This window comes from Ips typographus, linkage group LG1, assembly GCF_016097725.1.
Source record: "Ips typographus isolate SLU linkage group LG1, UJ_Ityp_2.0, whole genome shotgun sequence".
NCBI lineage: Eukaryota > Metazoa > Arthropoda > Insecta > Coleoptera > Curculionidae > Ips > Ips typographus.
Window position 1 is genome coordinate 30733216 of NC_138422.1, and position 27176 is coordinate 30760391.

At 34.2% G+C, this 27176-nt stretch overlaps 3 protein-coding genes and 1 long non-coding RNA gene across 5 annotated transcripts; 3 read left to right on the forward strand and 1 right to left on the reverse strand.

Annotated features, from left to right (window-relative positions):
• The first annotated feature begins 45 nt into the window (after positions 1 to 45).
• On the forward strand, positions 46 to 18184 carry LOC145728132 (uncharacterized). Its single transcript, XM_081978193.1, has 15 exons — positions 46 to 1026; positions 9230 to 9795; positions 10067 to 10360; positions 10421 to 10652; positions 11008 to 11328; positions 11385 to 11891; positions 11946 to 12072; positions 12130 to 12294; positions 12601 to 12779; positions 13000 to 13127; positions 13185 to 13255; positions 16729 to 16940; positions 16995 to 17122; positions 17177 to 17350; positions 17878 to 18184. The coding sequence occupies exons 1-15, from the start codon at positions 972 to 974 to the stop codon at positions 18055 to 18057; spliced, it is 3339 nt and encodes a 1112-aa protein (XP_081834319.1). The 5' UTR covers positions 46 to 971; the 3' UTR covers positions 18058 to 18184.
• Positions 7397 to 8350, reverse strand: LOC145735006 (uncharacterized). Its single transcript, XR_014179569.1, has 2 exons — positions 8231 to 8350; positions 7397 to 7605 (listed from the first exon to the last, which is right to left on the reverse strand). It is a non-coding gene; the product is annotated as an uncharacterized LOC145735006 (long non-coding RNA).
• Positions 18185 to 18960: 776 nt separating the features above from the next.
• On the forward strand, positions 18961 to 23118 carry LOC145731620 (A-type potassium channel modulatory protein KCNIP1). 2 transcript variants are annotated; one of them, XM_081983495.1, is made up of 7 exons: positions 18963 to 19113; positions 19832 to 20019; positions 20638 to 21006; positions 21059 to 21128; positions 21485 to 21555; positions 21615 to 21779; positions 22430 to 23118. In XM_081983495.1, exons 3-7 carry the CDS (start codon positions 20851 to 20853, stop codon positions 22586 to 22588), a joined length of 621 nt encoding a protein of 206 aa, XP_081839621.1. In that variant the 5' UTR covers positions 18963 to 19113; positions 19832 to 20019; positions 20638 to 20850; the 3' UTR covers positions 22589 to 23118. The 2 variants fall into 2 exon arrangements, with proteins under 2 accessions (XP_081839614.1, XP_081839621.1); XM_081983488.1 differs by lacking the exon at positions 19832 to 20019 and having other exon boundaries at positions 18961 to 19113.
• LOC145731535 (uncharacterized) lies at positions 22975 to 27158 on the forward strand. The gene is made up of 7 exons (XM_081983364.1): positions 22975 to 23113; positions 23612 to 23807; positions 24550 to 24743; positions 26096 to 26344; positions 26400 to 26583; positions 26646 to 26818; positions 26869 to 27158. The coding sequence occupies exons 2-7, from the start codon at positions 23624 to 23626 to the stop codon at positions 27073 to 27075; spliced, it is 1191 nt and encodes a 396-aa protein (XP_081839490.1). The 5' UTR covers positions 22975 to 23113; positions 23612 to 23623; the 3' UTR covers positions 27076 to 27158.
• Positions 27159 to 27176: the final 18 nt, after the last annotated feature.

Below are 27176 nucleotides of genomic sequence, written 5' to 3' on the forward strand. Positions count from 1 at the left end.
ATCTAAGATTTGATCAAATGGACATTGTTCATATCAAACAACTCGTCTAATCACCTTTTAATTATTTGTTTGCATCTGTTAGTTATTTATACACCCTGTATAAGGGCCAATACAGAAACGCATCTAAGCAGTTCACCAATTGCGTCGATGGTTTTGGTTAAACTTTTGGTAATTTGTCAAAATTACATTTTTTTTTTGTTTGAAAATATACCATGAAGAAAAGTTTAGAGTTTTATAGTCAGTTTTAATAATTAGCAGTTTTAAAATTGTCTTATTAAACCTTCAAACAATGTTCGGGAAAAAACGTTCTTAAAACGCCCATATTTTTAGGGGCAAAACATTGCCCTCCTCCTTGCTCTATTTTTGCTATAATTTTTTAATTACCCCTTAATATTATTACTAGGTACTCATTTTCACTCGGGATTTAACCTTTTTTTTTGTGTATGTAACTCATTTCAAAATTCATTTTTATTGTTGCACAATCTTAAGATTTCAATATTTCAGGAAGGAAAAAAGAAACCTTTATTTTATGGCATTTTTTTATATGTCGTTAATTTCTTATGCTTACGCTATATCATGTATTATTCGTATAGGTATAATATTTAAGTTTGTACGAATTTACTATTCATAGATCATGGGTCGTGAGTCCGGTGCGTAATACACGAACCCATAGAACAACAGTTGAGTGAATAAAACGCGGAATTACACAAGAAGTTCCCCACTAATTCCGCCTTCTGACCGCTAAATCCTTGGCTTGGTGTTTCTTTGCATGGCTTCAGTTTTGTCGCGACTTTTACAGCCTAAACCGATAACGGTTTCACTTTACAACCGATCCGTGTTGTGCATATGCAGCCGTCATAATAAATCAATGTGAAAGTATAACCAGTGTCTAATTCAGCAAAAAAAGTGTCCATGAACAACTTAATGTGCGGTTCCTGAAGGATGATCACAGGGCCGAAACGTTTGATAACATGTTTCCGATACGGATTTTGGTGGTATTTGCTGGTTTAGCCAGCTTCTCCAAAGGTGAGATTTTACATAATTTAAGTCAATTTTGTAATATTAATTAGTAATAACAATTGGCAAGGTACTTTAACATTTCACCATTTAACTGCACAATGAACTGAAATGTATGGGAAAGTAACAAGTACTGGTGACATAACGCTGTTTTTGGTCTTTAAACGCGTATACTTCGCAGTTTCATGTACGTAACATGGGTAAATACGTAATTTCCTGACACACATAACAAAATTGACATACATTTATTAAAGATAAAATTAAATAACAAATACTTATAAAGAATAGAATAGTATTTTATTAATGAATTAATAGTATATTATTCAACGAGCTTTTTATGATAGCCATTAATCCCTAAGGGGGATGTTTACGTCACGAGCCGCAGGCGAGGGACGCAAATCTCCCGTGGGATTAATGGCCATAAAAAACGAGGATAATACTATACTTTGTCCACGACCACTGTCCATTACCACTAATGCCAAGTGCAGGCAAATTAGAAGTTGATACTCTTTTATGTAGATAATAAATAATATAGGTAATCTCTCAAATCCGCCATAACAACTGAAATGTCAAACTCGATACGATTAGGATCGCGTTTAGAATGGCCGTCGGTGTACAAGTCGTGACAGAATTTGGGAAAAAATGGATCACGTGAACAATTTATTTACATAACTATATGGTGGCATGTGACAAAGGCCACGGTGCGCACACCAGCCCTATTTCTGAACGCACCCCCAGCGTTGCCGCCTACGACCACAAGGGCACTGACGTTGTCAATGTCAACTTAAAAAACCACAGAACTAAGGACGGTCATACACCAAAAATATTTCAAATATAAATTATGGAATTTACCTAATGATTTGGCAAACTCCTGTACTGTGTTATTGCGGTGTATTTGTTAAGAAAATGGTATTCTGAATTAGCAGTAATTGCAAAGACATAAGTGGATGTCTACATGCAAGAAATACCGCATATCCCATGTTTTATGCTTGGTGTGCAACCACCTTTAGGTCGAGAGGGAATAATGATCATTATTCCTCTTCATTAATCCCTCTAACGCTATATGACCTTCATTTAACTTCTGTCAACACGCTGAATATTGGTACATTATTGGTTGGTCGTGGACAAACGTAATTATTTTTGTTATTTTTAATAATTTAGGTATTAAAAAGACTATATCCAATATCCTAAATATTTAATTATTATTTATTACTATATTTATTCAATCCCTAATTTTGAACAACATTATTGTGAATATCTTGAAGGAAGATGTTCCTAGAAACTATGTTAATTGAATTATCTCATTATCTGATGACAAAATATAAACTGAAATATGAAAGTTATCCGGGCTTATAAGCAGTGGTCCAATGGAATTTCTTCCTTTCCTTTCCAGGAATTTGACTAAAAGTCTGAAAAGATGTAAATTCTGTCGTATCTACCTATAAAGCAAAAATATATTTGTTTCACTTGTGCAGTGCTTTAGGTTTGATCTTAATATAGTTAAATACATTTTGGATTAAATTTAAATCCTTGTTTAGTAAACTGCTTTACCACGCTTTACTTTGATTCTTTGTGATTTGATTGTTTGATGCACTTGCACACAGATCAGACTCGAAAAAAACACAAAAAAATCGAGTTGTAGTTGTCAAATCAAAATTGTCTGTCAAAATCTTAGTAATGCAGTTTCTGTTCTCGAGTTTACGCTAAAATTTGCTAAATATTAGATATAAACGTAACTGTAATTAATATACATCAACTTTAATCATTTGATTTCTGATTAATGTTAATTCTTAATTACTTCGTAAAATATACATTGTTGTCAACCTGTTTGTGAACCACCAGTAACACATTGCTATAGTGGATTACCTTGTCTTTCAGCGCAAAACAAAAAAATGGTATTAATTAACTACGCGATGTAAACCCACCTTAAGTGGCACATTATATTGATTGCAAAACCCGAAAAATGAATAGCCAAACTTGGCCAACATCCTGTCATTGATCGCGTCCGAGATGAGTTGATTTTGTTGCAAAAGTAGTCTCTCAAATGGTATCCCAAGGCGGTAATTAGTCAGTCACTTTATTATTAACTTTTTGCTCTAATAACAATAAAAACCTGATTGTGTAACGATAAAGTGAACCGAGATCCGGGAATTGTAACAAAACATATGACAAATAACTCCAAGTAATGTCGTGAAAACCTTTATGAGTATCTTTGTAGGGTATTTCTCAATTTTCTTCACACTTACGTGTCATCCAGTAATGAAGACTGATTTTCAAGGGGAATTCCTATGCATATTTACTACCTGAGAATATCCGTTTTTCGGGTGTTAATAACCTGCGATGTCATTCTGTCCTGTCTAGACAATATTTGACTTTGAATCACAAATTAATTTAAAAGTGTCAAGTTTGCAAAAGTTTTCTTCTCAATAACAAAGACTATAAGAATTGAATAATAAACGCATTAAACACTTAAAAACCTAGACAATGTCTTTAAAAACTGCTCGAAGAACACCTTGAAGGATGAAAACTCCTTAAAACAAGTTTTGAGGAATTTAAACAAAAATTAAAAAAATTCAATCTTTGATTACCCAAAGTATACTTAAATAAGGCAATTATCTGCATGAACGTTATGAGCCACAGAATCCTGGTCAAAGGTCTTTTGGAGAGTCTTAAGGGCAAAGTCGACAGTCTTCTAAGTCTCTGTCGACTTTTCGTAGAAAAGTGATTTGACGGTTATTGGTAAGAACGCTCAAAGAAATAAATTCAAAAACCTGGACAAAGCATTAAGAGTTACAAAAACTAAAGAATGGAAACTCTGTATACAATAATTGAGAGTGTCTGAAGACCTGGATAAAGCGAAAAACCCTCGGAAAGTCCTGAAGACTTTGAGATAAGAAGATATTTAGAATTTCTCTGAAAGGGAGTTCAAAAGTGTTTTGATGCTGAATTAGGTTCGGATTTAAATAAGGGAAGAGATAGATAAAAAGATCAATCGATATACAAAGAAGTAGACATAGGTATTAAAAATTTGGCAACATAATAATGACCCTTAAAAAAAACTAAACTGTACCATTACAGTATCAGAAAAAATGTTATGGTAACTGTAAAAAATAAGGCTGTATTCGAGTTTTTCAGATGTGGGAAAAGAAAGAAAGCTTCAAAATATTTCATTAATTTGTATCTATCAAACTTTGTTATTTATGTAGATAAACTAGACTTTTATCTTTCGGTGAATGAATAAATATACACTATATATAATATACTATTTCAGTGAGAGATAAATTTAAATAAGGAGTAAACATGACTTGTTTCAATTTGATACGCCTTCATTACATAACAGTGGTAAGGCAGTAAAAAGAAATTGGTTTTACTACAAAATTTTGCAAAAAAATCTCTACGGCATTTACTAAGAATAAACTGAAAGCAAATCATCAAATTGACATTAAAAAATTAACACTCATATATTTTATAATGTTTGAATTTCAAAGCCAAACCCATCTGGGCTGGCGTATCTTGCAGGCTGGCAACGTTCTTGGTAAAAAGTGAAAGTAACTGGTTACCAACCTTTGGGTTGTTATGCGAAGGTTACACACGAAAAAGAACAATCTAATATCAAGTTCGTAAAACTCGCCAGTTGCAGTAGTAATGCAACAACGATCATCGCAGTTGGTTCTTTTACATTCGGTGGGCTGAAAATCCATCAAGGCTGGACCAATTTGCTCGAAAATTAGACAATGTTCTTGCACGGTGTAGGCTGACGCCTACCATGTGACTGTGCTATGTAATTAATACGTAGGCTATGATGGTGAAAAACAACCAGCAGGGGAAAAAAATTGAAAGACATTGCGGGATTATGTTATGAGAAAAATTAAAGTCCGAGTATACACACGTTTATTTATATCCTTGTAAATAATCTGCAACCACTCCCTTTCGGACATTCTTGTATAAAAAGCAATTTTGCCAGCAGGAATGGTGATTATTTGCACAAAGAGTGACAATTATGAAGTTGCAATTCCAAGCTCTTTACCGTACTGCTGTAGTTTTTGTCTTTTTGGAATTCTTTTACTACCAGTGGTCACAATTCAATGACCGATTAATATGAAACCTCAAGAATTAGCTGAAGTAATTTAAAGGTTTAACAATGTAGGTACACAAGTGTTTTTTTTAGAATTATTTACGAAAACATACTACACATTTGCCTGATGTTAAAGCTTTTTAAGTTTATGTGCAGCATTTGCATACATTTTAGCACAGTTTGTGATTGGTCAAGAAAAGCAGCTTTCAGCTTGCTGCTTTTTCTTGACCAATCACAAACTATAAACAGTGCTGCGATTTACTCAAATTCTGCACATGTAGAATTAGCATTAAGATTCTTGAAATTACGCAAAATTAAGTTCAACAAAAAACCGGTGTTTGCAAATTTTCATCCAGTGTAGGTTTGAAAAGACCTAACCTAATATTCATCCAACAATCTTATATAATTCTGTTGAAATTGTCTTGAAATAACCAATAGTCAGAATTCCAGTCTTTGAGACATTGGAAAAACAAGACACTTTCAAAGTTTTGCCAAAAAATACGATACCTTACTTACTTACTAGTGGCAAATTAAGAAAAAAAATGCAGACCGTGGGTGACACGTTTATGAGATATAGCAAAATTAGAAAACTTTAGTTACTTGTAGCATTTTTCCGATCATTTTGATTAGATAACTTTTGCATCAATAAATTAAGACAACCTTGCATTTACCCAGAATAAAATCTACTCAAAACCCTAATATGGTATTACCAGTGATATACAGGGTGGTTTACTACGAGATATAATACATCCATCGCGATTTATATAAAAAAAAACACGAAATTTGGCCAACAATATAATTAATTGTCCATGGTGGAGTATATAAATCTGATTAACCTTTTATATAATATTACACCAATCAGCAATTAGCTCATGTTTCGTGCTTACCAGAGTGACAAAATAAAAGAGTTTTCACGTTTAATTTGTATATAAACCTCAAGATAAACTTTAGGTGTATCAATGAAATGACTAACCGTACAATTTTGGTCTAGTTTGGTAATTCATTTTGCCACAGTATACCAGGTGACCCCAAATTACCAATTCGCTTGATCTAGGTTATACTATAGTGTTGAAAGTGTTTTAGTCACCCATCCACAGATAATTATAATAATAAACCAGATTGTAATTAATAGTCGTAAAATGATGCGATTTTAGCAGGAAATTACCATTAAGTAGCACATTTTCTATTCCGTGTGGTGCAGTAGAACAATTTTTGTTTTGGTGCTTTCACAACCGGTACCAACAACAGGTTCCTTTGCGCGTTTTATTATTATCGCATCGAAACGTTTTCAAGGTGGTTCTTGTTACGAGGAACCCAAGACCGCGCCCAGTAATCGGCCTTCCTTTGCTTAAAATGCCAAAAGTCAATACCACTATCGCACAAAAAGGGTGATAAGTTCCCAACAAGTTCGTGCCGAGATTAAAATGACGTGATGAATGCCCTTTTGTCTCATTGGTCAGCTGTCAATGACCCCTGCTTGGAATTTTTAGTTTGTTGACGCCATTAAAGTACCGTTTTGCGTGATTTACGACGAAAATACGTGTATCTGATTTGGAGGAAAAAAACAAATTTATGAAGGTTGATAGTCTATTAACTTTATACAGTACCTACTGCAGATTACAATCAGTAATTAAAACGTAATTAAGATCCAAAAGCCTTCTGAAGCAGCTTGTATTTGTTTACAGACGCTTCTGAAGTGTAGTAGATGGTCGATATCAGTAAATTAGTTAAACGATTACGTTTATGTCATTGAAAGTTAATCCAGTCATAAAAGTACGGATTATTTAATAAAATAGATATCAATTAAGGTTTGCCGATTATGTTTATAGCATTGCAAGTTAATCCGATCGAAGAAGAATGGATTATTAGATAATCGAGTGTTGGTGAATTTTGATTAGTTTAACATTCCACCTTAACTTAAAGAAAAGACTATAGTGATAGACAAAAAGGAGGGATTTTTTATCATCTTAATTTATAGGTTTAAATCTGAGTTACATCAGTTTATGAATAAATGGTATGAATTGGAAACCCATGTTCAATAAACCTTTGACACTCTTTGATCTCCCAATTGAAGTATTTTCGAATTTAATTATGATCAGAGTTTAATAGTTCCTATGTTTAATCTATAACGAATTAAAAAGTTTATGGTTAAAATCGTCACACCTGCAACACCTTCTTCTTCGAGTTTCTTCTGAAATCTGGTGATTACTAAATTACTTCTTCGAAGAGCTTTTGTATCTCAAAATCGTATTGTAGTAGTGTAAGTGTGTGAAAACAGGCATTCAACAGTCAAAACCTTTAAGGTTTTTTTTCAATTTTATAACAATTTAATAGTAATCGTGATTAGAATTACTACAGAACTGAAGGCCGTTGACTCGAATTGATATAGTGGTACAAAACGTCCATCAAGAGCGCCAATTCCGCTAGTACTGCTGAGTGGACATCCGTGAACATTTTGTCGTTGTTTATCACTTGTTTAGGTCAAAAAGGTTGCAATTTTAGCGACAATTCCACTCATGTACAAAAAATGCCATATATACGTCATCAAAACACGGTTTGCTATCGGCTAATAAGGAAGGAAGAGAGTTTGCTGGCGGATAAAAAAATCGGATAAATTTTGCTGTTGATTTCATGGTTTCCACGGATTTTCACTACACTTCTATTGTTGCAATTTCTCACCTTTAGATTTTTGCTGGCACTGTCAATTTTGATTTTTAATCGTATTGTTTTGGTTATGGCTCGCTTCGGATAGAGTTCTACTGCAGAAAATCAAAAGAACCAGAAAAATGTATTTCTGCCAGTACAAGGCAGTCGCAGTCTTATGATATTATTGTTTATATTCATGGAATTGTCTTATCAAATACCATTCGAGCTCAGATTTTGAACAGGATAATTTTTCCTCTTGTCTTCTCATACTTTCTTTATGGTACAAAACTCGACCTGTTTGGCAAAATCACTCGAGCTGCGCTCTCGTGATTTAGTTACAACAGGTCTCGTGCAGTTACACCAAAAAGAAAGTGTTCTAAGACAAGCACAAAAATTATCCGGATAAATCTGAGCTCTTGTGGTATTGCCCCCGAATATTCCACTGAAATTTGTGTAATTACGTAGATTTGCAATGTTAGACACCCCACCTACAAAAAAGTATTTACAAGAACTCTGCAATTGTGGAAATTTTGCCAATTATCCAGATAAAAAAGTAGCCAATAATTAACATTTTATACCAAAGGGATTTATTCGGGTTTAAGTGACTTTGACGTAACCAGACAAATACGTAAAATGATACATTGTTTTTAAAATAGAAAAATGTTGAAGAAAATGTTGTCAAATTTACTATTAAATTTCTTAGTTGAGAACGGTAACAGTATAACCCTCCTAATTGTTTACAGACCCAAAAACTCTTAATTTGTGTATTGTTTTAATTTCGCTGTTAACACTTATGTTTTTTTTCAATTTCTGTTAAGTACTTGGTTTCTCTATCAGAGTTGCGTATTTCCCTTTACCTGCTCAGTAAATAAGAACACACTCTTAAAATAATAGTTCTTTAAAGTATCTTTTAAATCCCCAAACAGCTAAAAACATATAGAATCTATTAGACTACTGGTTGGCATGAAATTTTATTGGTATTTTTCTTAGTCAGTTGAACAAATAACAAATAGAAATCTATCAGGCAAACTTCGTAACCAACGATCGCAAACTATACACATGACCGCGTCTAAGAGTAAACGCGATTTCCCAACCGATTATTATTAACAAATAACAGTCAGCACGTATATGCAAACTGTCTGTTGAAATCGATTCCATCGAGGAGAAATTAATATATGAACCACCGTTATAACCAGCAGTCAATTGCGTGAAAATATCAAATTGCTAGTCATCAATATAAAACCATGAAGACTGGTAATAATGTAAGTGGCAGATAATCCAATGTCGTTGCATGTAATTAACCAGTTGCCCAACAAAAACTAATCAATTAATATTCTTCCCGACATCAATGAAACTGGAACACGCCTTACCATACTAAACACATTGGTATGCCGCTAAATAACTGTGACTACTGAAAACTAGTTGACATTTTGGACTGTTAGTTTTATAGCTTCAAGGTTCGCACAGTGACTCACTTATGAAATGTTTCAGGTCAAAAATATTTTGTGGGTGAGGAGAACCCTGAAGAGTATTTCACTAGCCCGCAGCTACAGTACTACCAACCAAATAGAGGGAGTTTCTTCGTACCCAGGGACTTGCAAACCTCTGACCTACCAACCCATTTGCAGCACACCCTACCTCAATACCAGCAATTCGTCAACTCTAGACAAACATTCCAACCCAGTGTTCCGTACCCTTTTAACGATTATGTAATACCATCAACTCATCGTCCAGATTATTCGCGATTAAACCCTCCACAACATTTAATTAAAGAAAAATTGCACACCAGAGTGAACCCCGTGATTCCTAAAGGTGATACCAATCAACTGGAAGGACACTTCAATAAACGCGACAGTCCTGACCAGACTGAAAACGAAGATGTGTATGAAGAAGAAGAGTACGTGGACGAGCCGGAAGAGCAAGAAAGCAGGAGCAAAATGGTTGATGAAGTGAAACCGAAAAATGACACTAAAGATAAGGCAAACAACGAGCTTGGCGAGGAAGAGTATGAAGATGAAGAAGGAGAGGACGAGGAATATGAAGAGGAAGAAGAGGAGGTAAAATTGAACACATCATTTACAAATTTACATTAATGACTGTTAAGGTCAAACTTTTCTTTATTTTAAAATAGGCTCTGGTTTGGTTGGAACAAGTTAACCACCAGATTTATGAAGTTTGACACATTAAGGCAGTTTTTTCTGCTACTATGATCTAACCATCTAATATCGAGTTTTTCCAATTAAATTGCCATCAACCACTATTCATTCGCGAACGACTTTTACTTATTTTTAGTGACACGCAAAAACATTATTCATAAATTTTTTTCAGTTACCCGACGAAGATAGACTGAAGAACGAAACCCACCAAGTTTTAACCGCAAAACCGCCAAACACGAGCCATTCGAACGAATTCGAAGAAATGGAAGAAACCACCATTCGAAATGACAACAAAGCGCAGGCAGAGTTGCCACAGCTCGTAGTTTCCGTAGTTACCAGTAAAACTATAGTAAACAACACTGTAATTCCTCCTGTTGTATTGATGGAATCTTTGAACAACGCAACTGATACCACCATGAGGTATACTCCTGAAAACTCCACAGATTCCTGGATTGTGGTCGCTTCTGTACGTATATTATTTTTTAAACTCTACAGGAAATGTATATTAAATTTGTATTTGAAATAGGTACAAACTAGTCGCAGCGTTTCTGGAGCGCACTACATCCCCTTTTCGTCAGTTGACCAGGATGAAAGGAGAAAACTGCTAAACGAACCTGTCAACGTGGTGACAGAACCAACTGTTCCAGATAACTACACTGTAGTTGCCTCTACGTCAACCAAAATTAAAACGTCAACGGAAAGTTTGATTGACAAACTTGATAGAGTCCAGTCAGATCTATACAGTGGATTACTAACAGGTAGGAGTGGTCAACCTATACACCGAACTAGAGCGGGATTTAAAGTAAAACGATTTTTTGATGTTTAATTATTATTAATAATATTTTGGAATAGGTACACCTGAAATCTTCTAAAAATATACACTTAAATATTACATAATATGAAAATACATAATAATTACAAGATGTAGTATTAGTACTACCACATTTATTTACATTTTGTTTAGTTCCACAGACTACTAAGATCTGAAAATGTCTTGATGAAGTAGAAATGTACCATAGTGATTAAGTTGAACTGTGACAACTATCGAGCTCTACGTTTCATTGGTATTTATTCTTACTAGTTTGGTACATTTTTGTTTTTTTGGTTTTTTAGGTGGATTTAAAAACGACAATATTGCACTAATAGAAGAAACCATGTCGACCAAACCCGAGACGACAACGACAACAACAGCTCCTACTCCGTCTACGACGAAGAAACCCTACCCCCAGGTGAATATACGGAAATACGACCCGGGGAATAGAAGACCTGCTTCAAAGAAGACTGACACGAAGCCTGTCAAACCTACCAGGGTGGTCACTGAAGCGCCTGCTCCCAAGAAAATTTTAAACTTGTTAGACCAAATTAAACCTGTGGAGGATATAAGTGCCTTGCTGCCACCTGGGTACAAATTACCCACTGAAAGTGGTACTACTGGTAAAAAACTTGCTATAACTCAGTTATATGTCAATTAATTGTGTGATAAATTGTAGAAGGAATTTTAAAGAACGTAAAGCAAGTTGACGATATTAGTGCTCTACTGCCACCTGGTTACAAGCCTCCAAGCTCCTTAACAACAACCCAAAAAGCACCTTTGAAGGAGATCCTTGCTAAAGCCAAACCAATAGAAGACATCAACACTCTTTTACCACCTGGCTACAAAGCTCCCTCAAGCACTCTCCCACCCAAAATCAAACCTATTGAAGACATTTCAGCTTTACTACCTCCAGGCTATAAACCTTCAGGAGTTTTAGCAAAAGCGAAACCAGTAGACGATATAAGCGCCCTACTGCCGCCTGGCTATAAACCACCCGCAAATTCAGGCGAAAGCACGTTTAACAAAGCCAAACCTGTGGAAGATATCAGTTTATTGCTGCCACCAGGTTACAAACCACCCAAAACGACAGAGAAGTCGGGGTTGTTGGCCAAAGCGGTGCCCGTGGATGATATCAGTGCCCTCTTACCTCCAGGTTACAGGAAAGGATTCAGTAAACCCAAAGGTGCCTTTAAAATTGTTAACAAAAGATTGTAATTCAACTGTCTATGATTTCCAGCAACGACTGCAGGAGCTGCAGTTGCGGTAGAAAAGGGCCGTCAAAACATTCCTGCCAACCTTTTACCACCAGGCTATAACAGCAACAACTCCACCGTCAGTCCGGTAGTTCCTACAGCCACCACCAGGTTAGTATCCAAGCTGTCTATATTAAATTGAAGGCATTAACTTGATAATGTTGCTAGTGCACCCGCGGTGTCTTCAACTGCCAGCACTTTCAAGGTGGTATTTCCCAGCAGACCTGGCGGAGGTAGCAGGAAGTCGGCATCACGGTTAACTACCCCCAAGTCACAACAGGAAGAGGTCAACAAAGTTACAGTGCCTACCATACAAAAAGGATGGCCTGTCAGGTCAGAACCAGTGTTCATTATTTTACATCCATTGGATGGTTTATATGTTCAGTTAAAAGAATTTTTTTATGTATAGTTTTTGTTCGTTTTGATTGAGGTGTTTTGTCGTGTTGGATTCTCTCCTTTGTTTTGGCAATTTCCTATTATTTCAATAAAAGTGAATGATATTCCAATTTTCAAACCAAATATAAATATTTTCTAGAGTGGTTTTTGAAACGAAGTTTGGACCCTCTTGTATACATACCAACATTTAGTGCTTTGGGAGCCTGATTCTGCATATATTCTACAACGAATTTTTAATTTTAGGGCGAGTACCGAGTTTACAGGGTGGCCTACTCCATCAACTACCCCCATTTCGATAGAAAAACTTCTGGAAGCCGCTAGACACGCTCATACCAGCACCACAACTGAAGCGGTGACGGAACCGTCTTCCACTACTACCACAACCACCACAACGACTACAACGCCGAGACCAACTACCCCAGGTCAGTACAACTTTCGGTTAAATATAGCTGAACCTAGATAATCCAAGCCTAGAAAACTAATCCGTTTCCCTCCTTTGTATAAGTAGAAAATCATCAATAACCACGCGTCATTAATCAACCATGAAACGTGTATTATTCCGTTTGCCAAAACCGCGGATTATTAATTTGTCTGGATAATCCTGATTCCTGGAATATTTAAATGAATCATTTTGTTGTGCAGGAGTGTGTTCGGACGATTGCGACCTGGCAGGAACTATTAAACTAGTAGGCGGGGCTAAATGGGTGCCCGAACTGCTCGACCCCAACACCAAAGAATACCAAATTTTAGCTAACAGTGTACAGTCTGAGGTAATGTTGGTCTGAAGAAGTTATATACGAAACCAAACGTTGTCAATTTTGTTACAGTTGGAAAGTATTTACAACAATTCACCAGTTTTGAAAAAGTGGTACACTAAAATCAGAATTGATGGATTTAGGTAAGTGGCTCGTTACTTTTGCTGTTAATTAGTACCTATTAAGTTTCTCAATTCCTTATGAATCAACCCAACTAGCAAACTTGTTTTAAAATTGGAAGTTTTGGTGACAAAAATATTTTATTACCATTATGTAAAAGTTTTCCTGTGATTTATATATTTTATAAAAGGTTCACCTGGAACTAAATTGTGTTGGCTTAAAATCTACATTATAAAATTATTACCACCACATTTCCATGACAAATATTATGGTTATCTAATAAAACTATTATTATAAAATCGCAAAAGAACTTATAGCTACTTTACTTGCACCACTATAAAACATTTCAGCTAACTTTCTCGAAATTGTTGCAATAATATTTTATAAAGGACATTGTGTGATTGTCTAACTTTGCTATACAATTATTTTATAATTTATCTCGACGTTTTTATAGAATTATTTTATTTGGCAGTCGTTTAGTATAGTTTCATAACTGTTTCATTGTTGTTTTATAAGCGTGTTGTGTTGTTAACCTGACATTGCTTTAAAATTATTTTATACGTATTTTATTTGCCGCTTTAATTAAAATATTCTATTAAGATGTTCACTATAACAATTTTTCTGAAGGTTATTGTACACTAAAATGTGGTTATGTTAAATAAATTATTTTGTATTTGTGTAAATAATTTATAGCTGAACACAATTTATCTTAGTAAGTACGTGGTAAAAAATATAATATATAATATTAAAATGATATACTTTATTATGAAGCTGAAAATGAAACATCAAAAATCAAACTGGAAAAAAATTAAAAAAAGTGGAGCGTTTCGCAGAAAAGTAAAACTGCGTTATGAAAGTATTATGCATAATAAAAGCTTTTATTTTGCAAGGAAGAATAGCACTCAAGGGATTGCAGTAGCTGATAATAGTGATAATGAAGCACTTCCATCTTGCAGTGCCCAAATATTTGAAAAAAATAATAATTATATAGTATGTTTACACATTTATTCAGACAAATTTAGAGGTTAGGTTTATCGTTTGGCGGGTTTTTTTAGTTGCCTATGCCTAACATTTTAAAACCAAATTACGACACTTTTGTCGTGTAGAGCTACCTGAACTCCGTTATAAAATAAATCTCCCTCCATTTTTATTAAGATTGCTTTAACACATTCTCAAGACTTCGTACTCCTAGGTTATGTTGTATTATTATTACTGTTTTTTCTATAAAACAGAGTAATAGGCCGAACAGGGCCGTATCCAGTGTTCTCGTATCGCCATCTCAAAACTTTCAAATATGAAAAAAAGCAAACAAAAATAAGATGACGATATGAAATTGATGGCAGGCAAATATTTTGAATATGCCGTTTGCTTTTTATTTTTACTATTACAATTACAGCTGCTTTATGTAATGGGAAAATGCTTTTTATTATACTTCTTTGAAAACCCTCTATATTTTCATCTCTATTAGGACAACGCGTTTTTCTGTGCGCCCGCACGGATTTTTTTTGCGCTGAATTAAAATGCTGAGTAAAATGGCTTTAAAATAGAAACGTACAGCACAATATATTAAATTTAAGACAATTTATAAGCCGACAAATATTTAGCACAAACCTGCATTATCATTTAATATGTAAATGCTGGAATATTTTGATATATTTCCGAAGTATTTTTTGAATTTTTATAGACATTGCCTGACAGTGATAACTTACCACAATTAAATCACCTTTGAACTACTTTAAAACAGTCATAGAAATGATCAATTAGATGTCAGTCATTCCCAACAATTATATTAAAATATACTCAGAAGATAATTCCGATATTCCAGAATACATCTTAAAACAAGTGGCACAGTCAAACGCAAATTTACTGCCAGAGAAATCTAAGGCGAAATATGAACAAGAATATCATTTTTAAGTCTTTTTTTCTTAAGTCTGGTTTTTATGCCTTCGTTTTTAAAGAAGTATAATGAAAATTATCCTTTATAATTAATCCAAAAATAGGTTTTCCGTGCTTTGCGTGACTTCCGGTGTTCGGCTTCGCCTCACATCTGAATTGGTCATACGTGAACGGAAAAACCCTTATTTTTGTACTCCTAATGAAAAATACTATTTTGTAATTTAAAATATACTTTACCGAACGATTGTTCATGGCGGATTTTCTTTTTTATTTGCAAAGTCAATTCGTTAAGATTCGCAATTTCCATCGCCAATGACATTGAAAAAGCAAGATATTGCAATTGAAAAAAAGCCAGTGCCAGACCTGCGTTATGGGTTCCGCTTCTCTGTTCTGTGACATCTTTGTTTTATTATCATTTTATAAATGTTGCTTGTTTACTAATTTGTCACAGAAAAGCTACGTTGAGTGCATAACTGTTTTATAAAATGGAGCCATTTTGTTTTAATAGTTTAAGGGGTTATAAATAAAAAATATTAAATAAAACTAATAAACACACATGGTTTCTACTGTTTTTGAAGATGAAACGATAACTTAATAAGAAAGTGTTGATAAAATTATTATCACTTATTTTTTGTTGAAAAATAAATTTAAAAACCTAACCTCTAATTTTACAATATTGCTAAGAAAATTATTAAACTAACATAGTCGTGAGGCCCGATAAAAATCTGTCACAAACATAATATATGATTCACAGAAAAATTTCGTTCGCACTGTAAAAGAGGGTAAGCACTACGCAAAAGCACTCACATCATGAGTTGAGAGTTTATCAGTATGGCGTCTGTTTGTAAAACGGACCTGGTCCCCATCTTGGCTTCCATGTTCGTGATTCCTTTTAGTAGATAAACAGAAAGCGTTTATAATGCAAAAATTATTTTGCAGCTATCTTAATACATTTTAAAAACAAAACCGTTTCATTAAAGTAAATTCACTACACACATCGGTTTTATAACGACTGTCAAATAAACTTGTATAAAACTGTTAAAAAGCAATTACATTATTGTTTTAGAGTTCCTGCTGTATAGCAGTGGCTGTGGAAACTACAAAAACTGTTCTATAGAAGTCGCAGTTAAGATTTTATAGTGGTATTAATAATGTTTATATATGTATTTTATAAGCTATTTGGAGTTAATTTTGCAGCTTTTATTCAATCACAATGTTTTATAAGGTGGTGCCAATTTTGCGTTTATAAGTATCGAGTAGTTGTTTTTAAAATGTTCATAAGCTTATGCTGTTTTATAAGAAAACGTTGCCGCAATTCTAATAAAACAAAAAATTGCTAGTTGGGAATCTTCTGTAAATCTCTAACAGTGCAGTTTGTATCTCACTCTCTTTAAATTGCGAATTACCTACTTTAATCTGGTAAAGTTGGTTTGGAGGATAAATGTCACAATGATACACTCGCAAGACAGTATTGTCACATGAGCACAAATCAGCAAATTTTGAAAATAATATATTTCTCTGTCGAGATATTATTAATAGAATAACTTACAATTTCAATATTTGTCAATTTGGAAGTTCAGTAGGATTGTTTAATTTGTAGTGAAGGAAGCATTTTAGTCGACTACTTGGTGGAATTCAACGAAGTGGGAAAAATGGTCAACACCCAGGAAATCAAGCGACTGTTCCACGAGTCTTTGACTGATATTGCCAGCAAATCTTCGAATCGTGAAGGAAAGTCTTTAAATGAAAGCAAAGCTGAGAAACTCACTTTAGGAAAATTTGAAGTGGACACTAAATACACAGATTTCATCGGTAGGTCCTTACAATGTTATTGATTTTTTCAGTTGATACGAATCTTTCGTTTAGTGATCCCCAAGAACCCATATCCAACAGTTGGATACGCTGATGATGTCCTGCTACCTCAATGGGCAATTGCGGTCATAGTAATCGGTCTTGCTTCCCTACTGTTTGTCATAATATTCGGAGTTTCTGTGGTAAGTTGCTGTAATAACTAAGTCAAAGCAATGGAATTATCGTTAAAATTTTAGTTGTTCAACCGTCATAAAAGCGCCAAAAAGACTCCAGTGCCACTGACTGAAGATATGTTGAACGAGTTGAACAAAAACCACATGGGCGGTATGGATAATTACGGGGCGGATGATTTTTACAATATGGAGGACGTATGGAGTGACAATCACTATGAACAGAAACCGCAAAAAAAGGTGTGTATCCATGAAGCTGTTTACAAACCACGCCCACACAATTGAGGCGTGACTAAAACTCAACAAGTCACACCCACTTGAGGGTCACTTCAAAAGGAGTGGCTCATAACGACGTGTATCTGACTTTGCCTTTCACTTGATCTCGATGTTGTTAAGCAGCTTCTCATGAAAAGCAATTTTTTAAAGCTCCACAGTAGCTCCACCCATTTAATCAGGTAGTGACACTGGAAGGCGTGACCAGACCAAGAATTAAGGATGCTAACTTTTTAAGCCACGCCCTACGTAACTTTTACTTGAATGAGTGTGTATGCTGTAGAAGAAGCAATTTCTTCCAAAAGAACTTCTATATGTAGTTTAAACTCTTAAATTAGCATTGAGATTTTACAGTTTAACTTAAAATTGAAGTTTAAATGCTACACCAACTTAATCATGCATGTCACATGTTTAAGCCACTCCCTAACGGCCTGTGGTTATGTGGAGACGTGCCCCTTCTATTAACGATCATAAATTTAAGTATTTTTTTGTAGAGAAATCATAACGGTTCAGTCTACGACAACAGTACGGCCAACCTGTACGATAGCTGGAGATCCCAATGGAATGGACAATGGAGCGCGTATAACAATGGCGGATACGGATATGGACGTGCGAGTAGCCAACATAGTGGACATTCGGGTTTTCGGAGACCGGACCGTGATACAAATTTTTAAAAAACCATAGCGCTTTAGTCTAGAAAATTCGAATTTACTTTTAGTACTAACGTATTCCGATTGTAAAAATGAGTGTATAAAGAGACTGAAATTATTTTTAATAAATAATTTTTTTAAATACTACAAACGAGCTATTATTTATTGAAGACCTATTGAATCAAATCAAATTCTAAGTTTCTCCAACGTTTTAATTTATATTTTGAACCTCCTTCAGGATTATTAGTTAATGGCTTCAAACTTTCTTCTTTAGACAGAAGAATTAACTCACAAAACAGTTTGGAAATTGCTAAATATGACGACATACAAGATTCTCTATGGTTTCTTCAATAATGTTTTTATTCAAGGTGATCTTTTTTACAGTGTCACAGAAATCCTTATAAAAATAAATGCGCTAGTAAAATTGTTTATCGATTTTTCATTCACAATGTAAATTCCACGTAAAATTTTAAATTAAATTTCTTTCAAACTTCATTACTAGGTAATTTATGCATCAAAGAACCAGAAAACTTTTATCCATAACCGAGAAAGCCATTAGGATTTTTTTAGCGAGTACAAAAAATACAAATCCACAAAGAGCAAATACTGATTTCAAGTTTTAACTCGAATGGCTCGTAACTGGTTGTGGGTAATAGCACAGTTTGTCTGTGGTAATAGCTATTTTACCTAACAAGTACGGAAAGTCGGGTTTTTCCCTGTAAGTACATTACTTTTTAAATAAATAATTTGAATATCTGATTGTGTGTTTAGTTTGTAGGACTTTCCCCAAAATGGGGCTTTTCGTAACTGGTTACATAAATAGCTCTTCTTGGTATTTTTGCAAATAAGTGCGATGGGAAATTGTATCGATAAATTAAGTTTCCAAGCTTTCTCCTGTTCAATGCAGGAAGGAGAACGCATGCGTTCCATTTGGAGTCCTGCAGGCACGTCGTTCCTGTTCAGAGTCCGGAATCGGCTGGTCTAACCGGAAAATCACGCGCTTCCACCTGATCAATTTGCAAGTTTTCCCGCTTAACATTCAGTGAAAACTTCTTAATTGTGCACTCTAGTTAAAATGAGGTGAGTGGTCACTGTTTTATTTATAAAACTCTGTCAAAACCTTTCACAAGCATTTACACTCCCTCAAACCTCCCTTCCATACGCTTTCCATTCACTTTTCTGTCTGACTTGAGTGTGTGTTGGAGTGACTCCCAAGTGACCTAGAATCCCACAATTAAACCGTGTCTCGTTTGTTTTTTATTTCAATGGCGCTGAAAAGTTATAAATACACGTACAAAGGACCGTTTGACGTTTTTAAAGGGCAATGCAGCATTTTTCCCTTAAGGTTGCTACTTAAATTAATTACTTTAAGATTGAGACGGTGCGATAATATACAAATTACGGAAAAAAACAATTATGCATGCATTATGAGGATTTATTTGGATAATAAATTGATTAAGATCAAAGTTTAAGGTTCTGTTTTTTTTATATACAGGGTAAACCAATAAGATTTTTTTGTAGCAGACTTCAAAGCCCTGATTTGCATCCTAAATTAACAAAATCTTCATTCACTTTCTTGTTCAATGTATACATTTTTTAGTTATTTGTAATATAAGACAAAAAACAATTTTTTACATTTACATGGATTAATTCTTGAATTGATTACATGGAGTTCAATTCAATGAAAACAAAAAAAGTGACAGTTTTAGTTTCAGAAAAACTTATTTGGACTTTTCAAATCAATTTTCTTTACTAAACCAAAACAAAATTGAAAATAAGCTAATAATATATTTTTCAGAAAACTGAGCATTATGATAACCACATGCAACCGTTTTGTCTTAACATCAACCGTTTGACTGCTACAGCCTTTCAAATATTGAAAATTTCAATATTCAATGGTAAATACATATCTCGAAAACGACAACATTCACCCTGTAAAATGTGAATAATTTTTTCCATGGGCAGTTTATATGATACTAGAAAATTGTAAGTAAAACTGCTTTTATGCCCTTTAGGGATTATTATCTTATCCCTTATTTTAGACTAGTACACTAACCTAACTTAACTTAAACCGTGTATCTTTTGAATTTTTTTTTATCTTCTTTTTTCCATGTTTGTTCTTAGGTATATTTTGTCTTTCTTTGGGAGTCGGCATTGTTAATTACCATAAAGTGCATTGAAACTTTAGCAGATAGAAGTTTTGGAGAGCAGCAAATTTGGACCATTTCCAGCATATTTAAAGTCGAGTACCTACGTGTATTAAAGTTAGTAGAGCAGCAATTGTATTACCTGACAAAAGTTTTAAATAAAACAGTTAGATTTGTATTTTAAAGCAGTATGCCTATAAACTTTCTTTTGTCGGCTCACTTTTTCTGAAATACAACGGAATTTGCTCTAAAATATTAGGTAGGTTTCCTGAAAAACATGATTTGATTTTTATTTCTGATTGGCAGTGTATATTTTTCTTGCATTTTTTAAAAAAGAATAACTCTGACCCCGGTAAATGAGAAAAAGCATTATTCTCGTTTTGTAGCATTCTAAAAGCATTAATTTGACCGAAAACATTGTTTTCTAAACGACAAAAAACAATTCTCTTCTTTGCAGGTGAATAGTCACGACAAACCAAGGACAAACCATTGTATGGTCTCGTAAACCTCACTTATCCGACCGAATAATCTTTACTGCACAAAACAAGTCCAGACCTTACGTGACAATGTAAATTATACCATTTATTTAAAACCAGCCTGGAATATATACAAAACCAACCTAATAATCACCTTATGGGTTATTTGTAATTAAAAAACTAACCAACAAACAATGGCCACGCCCTCGGACAGTCCCATCGAGGAGGTAGTGTTCGAAATTGAACCGTCCAGAATCCCAAAACCGATCCCTGTGGCTTTAGAGGATTTATGTAGACTGACCAAGTTTACACGGCAAGAAATCCGGATCATGTACAGAGGATTCAAAACTGTAGGTCCCAATCTAGTAATTGTTTGTATGTTCTAACTGTGTTTTCTTGCAGGAATGTCCGGAAGGTGTAGTCCACGAAGATAGTTTTAAAGATATTTACTCCAAGTTCTTCCCACATGGAAGTAAGTGTACACGAAACCTCAAAGGAGAACTGTGTTGAAAATACTGACAGCAATTCCCAATTTGGACACCCTGAGTATATCACTACAGGATGTCCCAATTTTTTTTTACGTTGCTGCGCAATAAACCAGTTTTTAATCTTCTATCAGTTTATCATCAACGTTTACCTTAATCCAACAACTCTTCTATGAGAATCAATAACGTAAAGTGACTAATTAAACTTTAACAACAATTTTTTGTAGTGTATGGTGTGGGATAATAGTGACGTCCCTTTTTAATTACCTGCCATCATTTTGACTTCTATGAAAATCTTCTTCAGTATTAACAAAAAAACAATAAATAAGACTTTTCGTTACAGATGCAACATTGTACGCCCATTACGTGTTTAAGGCCTTCGATGTAAACTGTAACGGAGCGATTAGTTTTAGGGTAAAACTTTCCAGACTCTACAGATTATATTAACTGTCGATTAATGAAAATTTTTTTAGGATTTGTTGATAACTTTATCCACACTGCTACGTGGCAGCGTTTACGAGAGGCTCAGATGGACCTTCAAGCTGTACGATATCAACGGGGATGGCTGTATTAGTAGGGGAGAGTTGTCCGAAATTGTCACGGCTGTACACGAATTAATGGGAAGAAGAACGCATCAGGTATTATACAGTCAAGTTTAGAAAGTACCTAATAATACAAATTTGCCAAAGTTCTTATAATTTTCCAGATTTCCAACTAAACTTATTTTGACAGATTTTTGTCACTATACAATGTATTATAAGAATATTTTAGTTTTTCTGTCAAAATGTTTAGTATTGCAGTTTACTCAATTTTTTAGGTCTGTTCGCAGAAAGAATCCCTAATAATCAGAGAAACATGTCCAGCTATTGGCCATTAGCCAGAAAATGTCAATGTCACGTGTGCATTCAACCAATAAAAGCTCACATTTTCCGATTATTAGTTAGAAACCAGTTTGAAATTGCCTTTACGAACAGACCTAGTATTGTGCGTTAATTGGATTTTGGTAACTTGTGTGTTTCATTTCATCAGTTCTTTTCTATATCTCTATCTTTTCATCATCAGGGATTTTTCGTTGCTTAGTGAAAAATCTGCCAAGGGTATTAATACAGTGCGAATATGCGATTCGTGACTAATAATTCATCCAAAATACACTAGTTTAATATTTTTTTCTGATCACCCTTTAGATTATTATTATTTGACAAAAAGTTACTTGTGACCTTTTAAACAGCGTTCTCTTAAAACATCTTTTGATACCAAAATGCTTTGTATACCCTGTGATCGTTTTCAGGTGGAAGAGGACAGAAAGGCTCGGGAACAAATAGACAGGGTGTTCAAAAAACTAGACTTAAACCAGGACGGCGTCATCACCATCGAAGAGTTTATGGAGTCCTGTCTGAAAGACGAAGTCATAACGCGATCGTTGCAGATGTTTGATTGTATTCTGTGATAGTCTTATGTAATTTACAAATTAGACAACTAAAGATATTGTTGATAAGGGTTTTTTGTTTTGTAGGGTAAAAAATGTGATGGGCCACGGTTCTCAAAAAATTCAATAAGGTCTAGTTTCGCTTACGGTTGTATCCCAATTTTCTTCAAAGAAACTAAATTTTAAACACATAAATTTTCTGGTGTTGAGTTAAACGACTCACTCTCTTAATTTTGCTCAATAGATTTATGAACAAATGGCTTTTTTTTATTAATATAAAAAAAAACAAAATTATCAACCACCCTTTCCATCTCCGGAGTCACTCGGTATGAATAAACTTAATTTTGCAACAATTAAAATAATAATTATTAAGTGTATAAACATGTAATATGCGTATAGCAATGTTTCTTACACAGTTTAAGTATTTAAGTCCGAGAACCGTTGTTCATTCAGTTTTATTTCGACTTGTAATAGAATGTAAAGTATGTATGATTTCTATTAAGTCAATTACATTATTGGGTGTAAAAACAGCGAAATAAAGTACTCGTAAGTTGATTATTTTTCATTTTATAATTTTAGACTGAGTTAAAGACTTGTAAACCAATTCAGACAAAAGTGATTCAATTTAACTGTTTACTGATAATCAAACCAAAACATCGCCCATGTTTTGAATAACTTTGGATGATAGTAATGCATTCGTTGCGAATTAATAGCCCATATTTCTGAATCAATGTTTTTGCACGGAATTATCAAGTAATTGCATAATAACCGATAATAATAACGATGAATTTGTTATTGACTCACATTCAGTCAGAAAAGAACAATTTAAACGTTTTTTTCAAGTGTGATAAAGAATGGTCACTTGCAAAGATAAAATTATAATATTTGTCATTAATCGAACGAGTGACGTCTTGGCAACCGGAATCGATATCTACATACTTCAATAATTCAATAAGTTATCGATACGTGGTTTAATATTGAAAATCGAGGTTGAATGATCCCAGAATGTGATTGCGGTGTGAGTGTGATGTGATTTGCCTACAGGATTCGCAGAAAATGAAGAAGAAACGCGATAGTAAGAAGAAGGAACAGAATGGAACGGGATTTTACGATCCAATGGCCGTGACTTGGACCGAAAAGTACGATAAGCAGATTTCCAAAGTGTGGAATGTTATTCCGGATAAACTTGCCAAAATTATAGCCACGATTGCTGTCTTCCTGCTAGGAATTTCAATTAATGGTAATGTATCCATTTTAATAATACTCTCATAAAATACTCAAATGTGTAAATTTGTCTTTTATTTAAGAAGCATCTCTACTTGATTTTAATAGTGCAATTTTAAAAACAAATAAGCTTGGATCATCTAAAATTATTAACAACGTTTAATCTGTCATTGTTTTACTATCTACAGTGATTATATTTGGAAAAATCCATTCTGTGCATATTAAATTTAATAAAAATGTTATTTTCTTTCGAGAATAAACCAATAATGTAATCCTTGTTGAAATTAGCTTCAAATATTTAGCTCGCATAATTGTAGAAACAAGTAAAATTCTGACGTTTATAGGTTAATCTGGGTTTAAAAATAACATTGACATTTTCCAATTAAACTTCAGATTGACTTTAAATACGATAACCTATAAAACTGGCCTTTTCAACTAAAGATACTAGATCCTGGATAAGTCCATCTTAACCAGGATTAGAATACTTTGTTTTCCAACTCTCTCTATATTGACAAAACTTTACTTAAAAAAACACAAATGTGATTTTGGTTCAAGTTTGCTTGAAATAACGGTCACACATCTAAATGGTTTTGCTATAAAACCTAGAAGCGATAGCAACCGAAAATGGATCATTACAAAATCATTTCTCTATAACTAACGTATTTGGTTTTAATTCGGTTTTTCTTCATGTTTACATTTTTCAGCATTTCACTGTAGTTATTCAAGTTTTATTAACAAAACAATACGTAAATTCTCAGGTGACTGGATAGCTGTAGGATATCACTTAGCCAGACAGTTTGGATTGTATCAACAAAACAACGAAACTTTCCACACTCTCACATGGACGGATTTGACTTTAAAAACAGTAAAACTGAACAATCTCTGGAGTTTCTGGTGGCCGTCCCTGTTAATCTCTTATGGAATGTATTTCGTTGTTGGGGGATTCATTCACGTAAGTATACCTATAATGTCTAGAAACCCTTAACTATAGATTTTTTAATGTGGTTTATTTGGTGATACTGAAGATACACAGTGTATCCTCCTCATTATTTGTCATTTCCAGCAGCTTTTTTGTCTAATTTACATTCTTGATTAAAATCTACGTTATTCAAAACTAACGTACAATTTAAGCTAATCATTTTTCCACGTGTATTTACCTGGATACTTGAACTTTACCGGCAATCTTCAAGTTCAAATTTGAATTATCTGATACATTGTATGAAAATGTATCGGATATTTACTTTTCCATTCACCGAAAATTCAAATTGAAATCATTTTGCAATTTTTTAATCTTGCAGATAAGAACACCTGTATGTAAAACCTCCGATTGAAATACAGCGGTATTATCTGTATAACAAAAGTCACTGTTTTAAACTGTCAAGTGAAGTTGCTCCTTAAAGATAATATGTTAATAAAAACTGATGTTGGAAAAACCTGCACAATTTACTTTTCTATTGTTGTTAAAACAAAACGAAAGTCATAGCTCTTTGTCGTTGTGCTTTTTTTGAAGCAAATCTATACAGGTGTGGTAAATCCAAAACCGACCATAGGAAAACCGTGTAACTGACAGAGAAACGTAGATAATTGCATGCGCGGGACAAAGACAGAAAACGAAAAAAATATCAAGTAGGCCATATTTTTAGCGCGCTGTTGCCAAAATCCATTATTAATGGTGAAAATCCATGATTAAATTAATTTTGTCGACGGAGTGGATTTTGGCGACAGCGCGCTGAAAATATGGCCTACTTGATATTTTTTTCGTTTTCTGTCTTTGTCCCGCGCATGCAATTATCTACGTTTCTCTGTCCGTTACACGGTTTTCCTATGGTCGGTTTTGGATTTACCACACCTGTATAAATAAGACCTCTTAATAAAATTATATTTGCTTTCTCGAGTATTTTGACCATCAATTAAATTATGATTTTTTTTAAGTATCTTAGCTACTTAACACAATTATTTCAGGGTCTTAAAATCTCTCATTTTTTTTTTATATAAAGAATAATAAAAAATTATTCAGTGCATTATTTGTTAGAAAATGTAAACGCTTCATTCAGAGCTCTCCAAAACTTCTGAGAGATTTAAGAAATTTTCTGTAGAATAGAAGATATTTTAGTATAGTAGCACTATTTGTCACATTATATCAATTTGAACTAATGTGTTTGGTATATTGAAAGAGATATAATTAAGCATATCTTGTAGTAGTATACTATTCCTGTAACATCTAGTACCATCTGGAAGACTCTACAGAACTATACTACGTTCACCTATTCTAAATTTGACAACTTATTTACTCAATTTTTTTAGTGGTACTACTACGTGAGACAAAGACACAAAGCGGAAGAATGGAAGTGTCAACCGCAAAAATGGCTCTCCCCCGAATTGGAAAAGGACGAAATATTTTGGGGTTCCACCACTCTATTCCTCAACGCTACAATGAGTTCAGTGCTCGCCTGCTACATCGCTAATGGCGGCTACAGTACCGTGTACTATCAATTTGACGAGTATGGTTGGATATGGTTCCTGCTACAGTTTCCCTTTGTGTTCATGTATCAGGTACTACCACATTATTCTAACAGAAAAAAATAAGTTAAAGGGTGTTAAACTGCAGGACTACATGACGTATTGGCTGCACCGCATCTATCACATGCCTTTTCTGTACAAACGGTTCCATAAATTGCACCACAGATACAAGCAACCCACTGCATTTTCGGTTACTGCAATCCATCCGGTTGAATCCATCCACATTCAACTATTTCTGGCTAGTCCATTGATTTTGGTTCCAGTTCATTGGTGTAAGTGCTGTTGATCCCAATTTTTAACATTGTTTGACTGAATAAATATTGTCATATGGCAGTGCCCTTCTACACCTCAGCATTCTATGCCTACTACCATGGTATTCTCGACCATTCCGGTGTCAACTTCAAGTCGTACTGGTGGCAACCATGGCAACCCGATGCCATATTTCACGACAACCATCACCAATACTTCCACGTTAATTTTGCTTTCAACATTTCCTACTGGGACAAGGTAGGTTGGTTTCTCACGCAGGACCGTATTTCAAATATTTTTTTTTTTAGTTACACGGAACTTATCGAAGAAAAGACCGAATTTACAACGAAGATATCTATTACGGTACTGGTAAAGCGGTAGAAGCTGCCAGTAGTAAAGAACTGGAAGTAGATATTGAAGAAAGGGAGACGGAGAACCCGTTAGCCTACCGGGAAGTCAATATGCCCTTCAAGTTCACTCAAACCGAAAAAAAGAAATTGAAAAAATCGCTTTGACTGTAACAATAATGTGATTAATTTTTATGTATGTTTAAATTTTATTATTTGTTAATAGGAGTAATAAATTTGTTGGTTGTGTACTTTTGTATGTTAATAGA

Excerpts from the sequence above, each read along its gene's own strand:
- LOC145731535 (XM_081983364.1), top strand. The coding sequence starts at position 23,624 with ATGAAGAAGAAACGCGATAGTAAGAAGAAGGAACAGAATGGAACGGGA. Across the intron at positions 24,744-26,095 it reads TTGTTGGGGGATTCATTCAC|TGGTACTACTACGTGAGACA; the intron begins GTAAGTATACCT and ends CAATTTTTTTAG. Across the intron at positions 26,345-26,399 it reads CCTTTGTGTTCATGTATCAG|GACTACATGACGTATTGGCT; the intron begins GTACTACCACAT and ends GTTAAACTGCAG.
- LOC145731620 (XM_081983488.1), top strand. The coding sequence starts at position 20,851 with ATGGCCACGCCCTCGGACAGTCCCATCGAGGAGGTAGTGTTCGAAATT. Across the intron at positions 21,007-21,058 it reads TGTACAGAGGATTCAAAACT|GAATGTCCGGAAGGTGTAGT; the intron begins GTAGGTCCCAAT and ends GTTTTCTTGCAG. Across the intron at positions 21,780-22,429 it reads TGGGAAGAAGAACGCATCAG|GTGGAAGAGGACAGAAAGGC; the intron begins GTATTATACAGT and ends GATCGTTTTCAG.
- LOC145728132 (XM_081978193.1), top strand. The coding sequence starts at position 972 with ATGTTTCCGATACGGATTTTGGTGGTATTTGCTGGTTTAGCCAGCTTC. Across the intron at positions 10,361-10,420 it reads CCTGGATTGTGGTCGCTTCT|GTACAAACTAGTCGCAGCGT; the intron begins GTACGTATATTA and ends TATTTGAAATAG. Across the intron at positions 17,123-17,176 it reads TAATATTCGGAGTTTCTGTG|TTGTTCAACCGTCATAAAAG; the intron begins GTAAGTTGCTGT and ends TTAAAATTTTAG.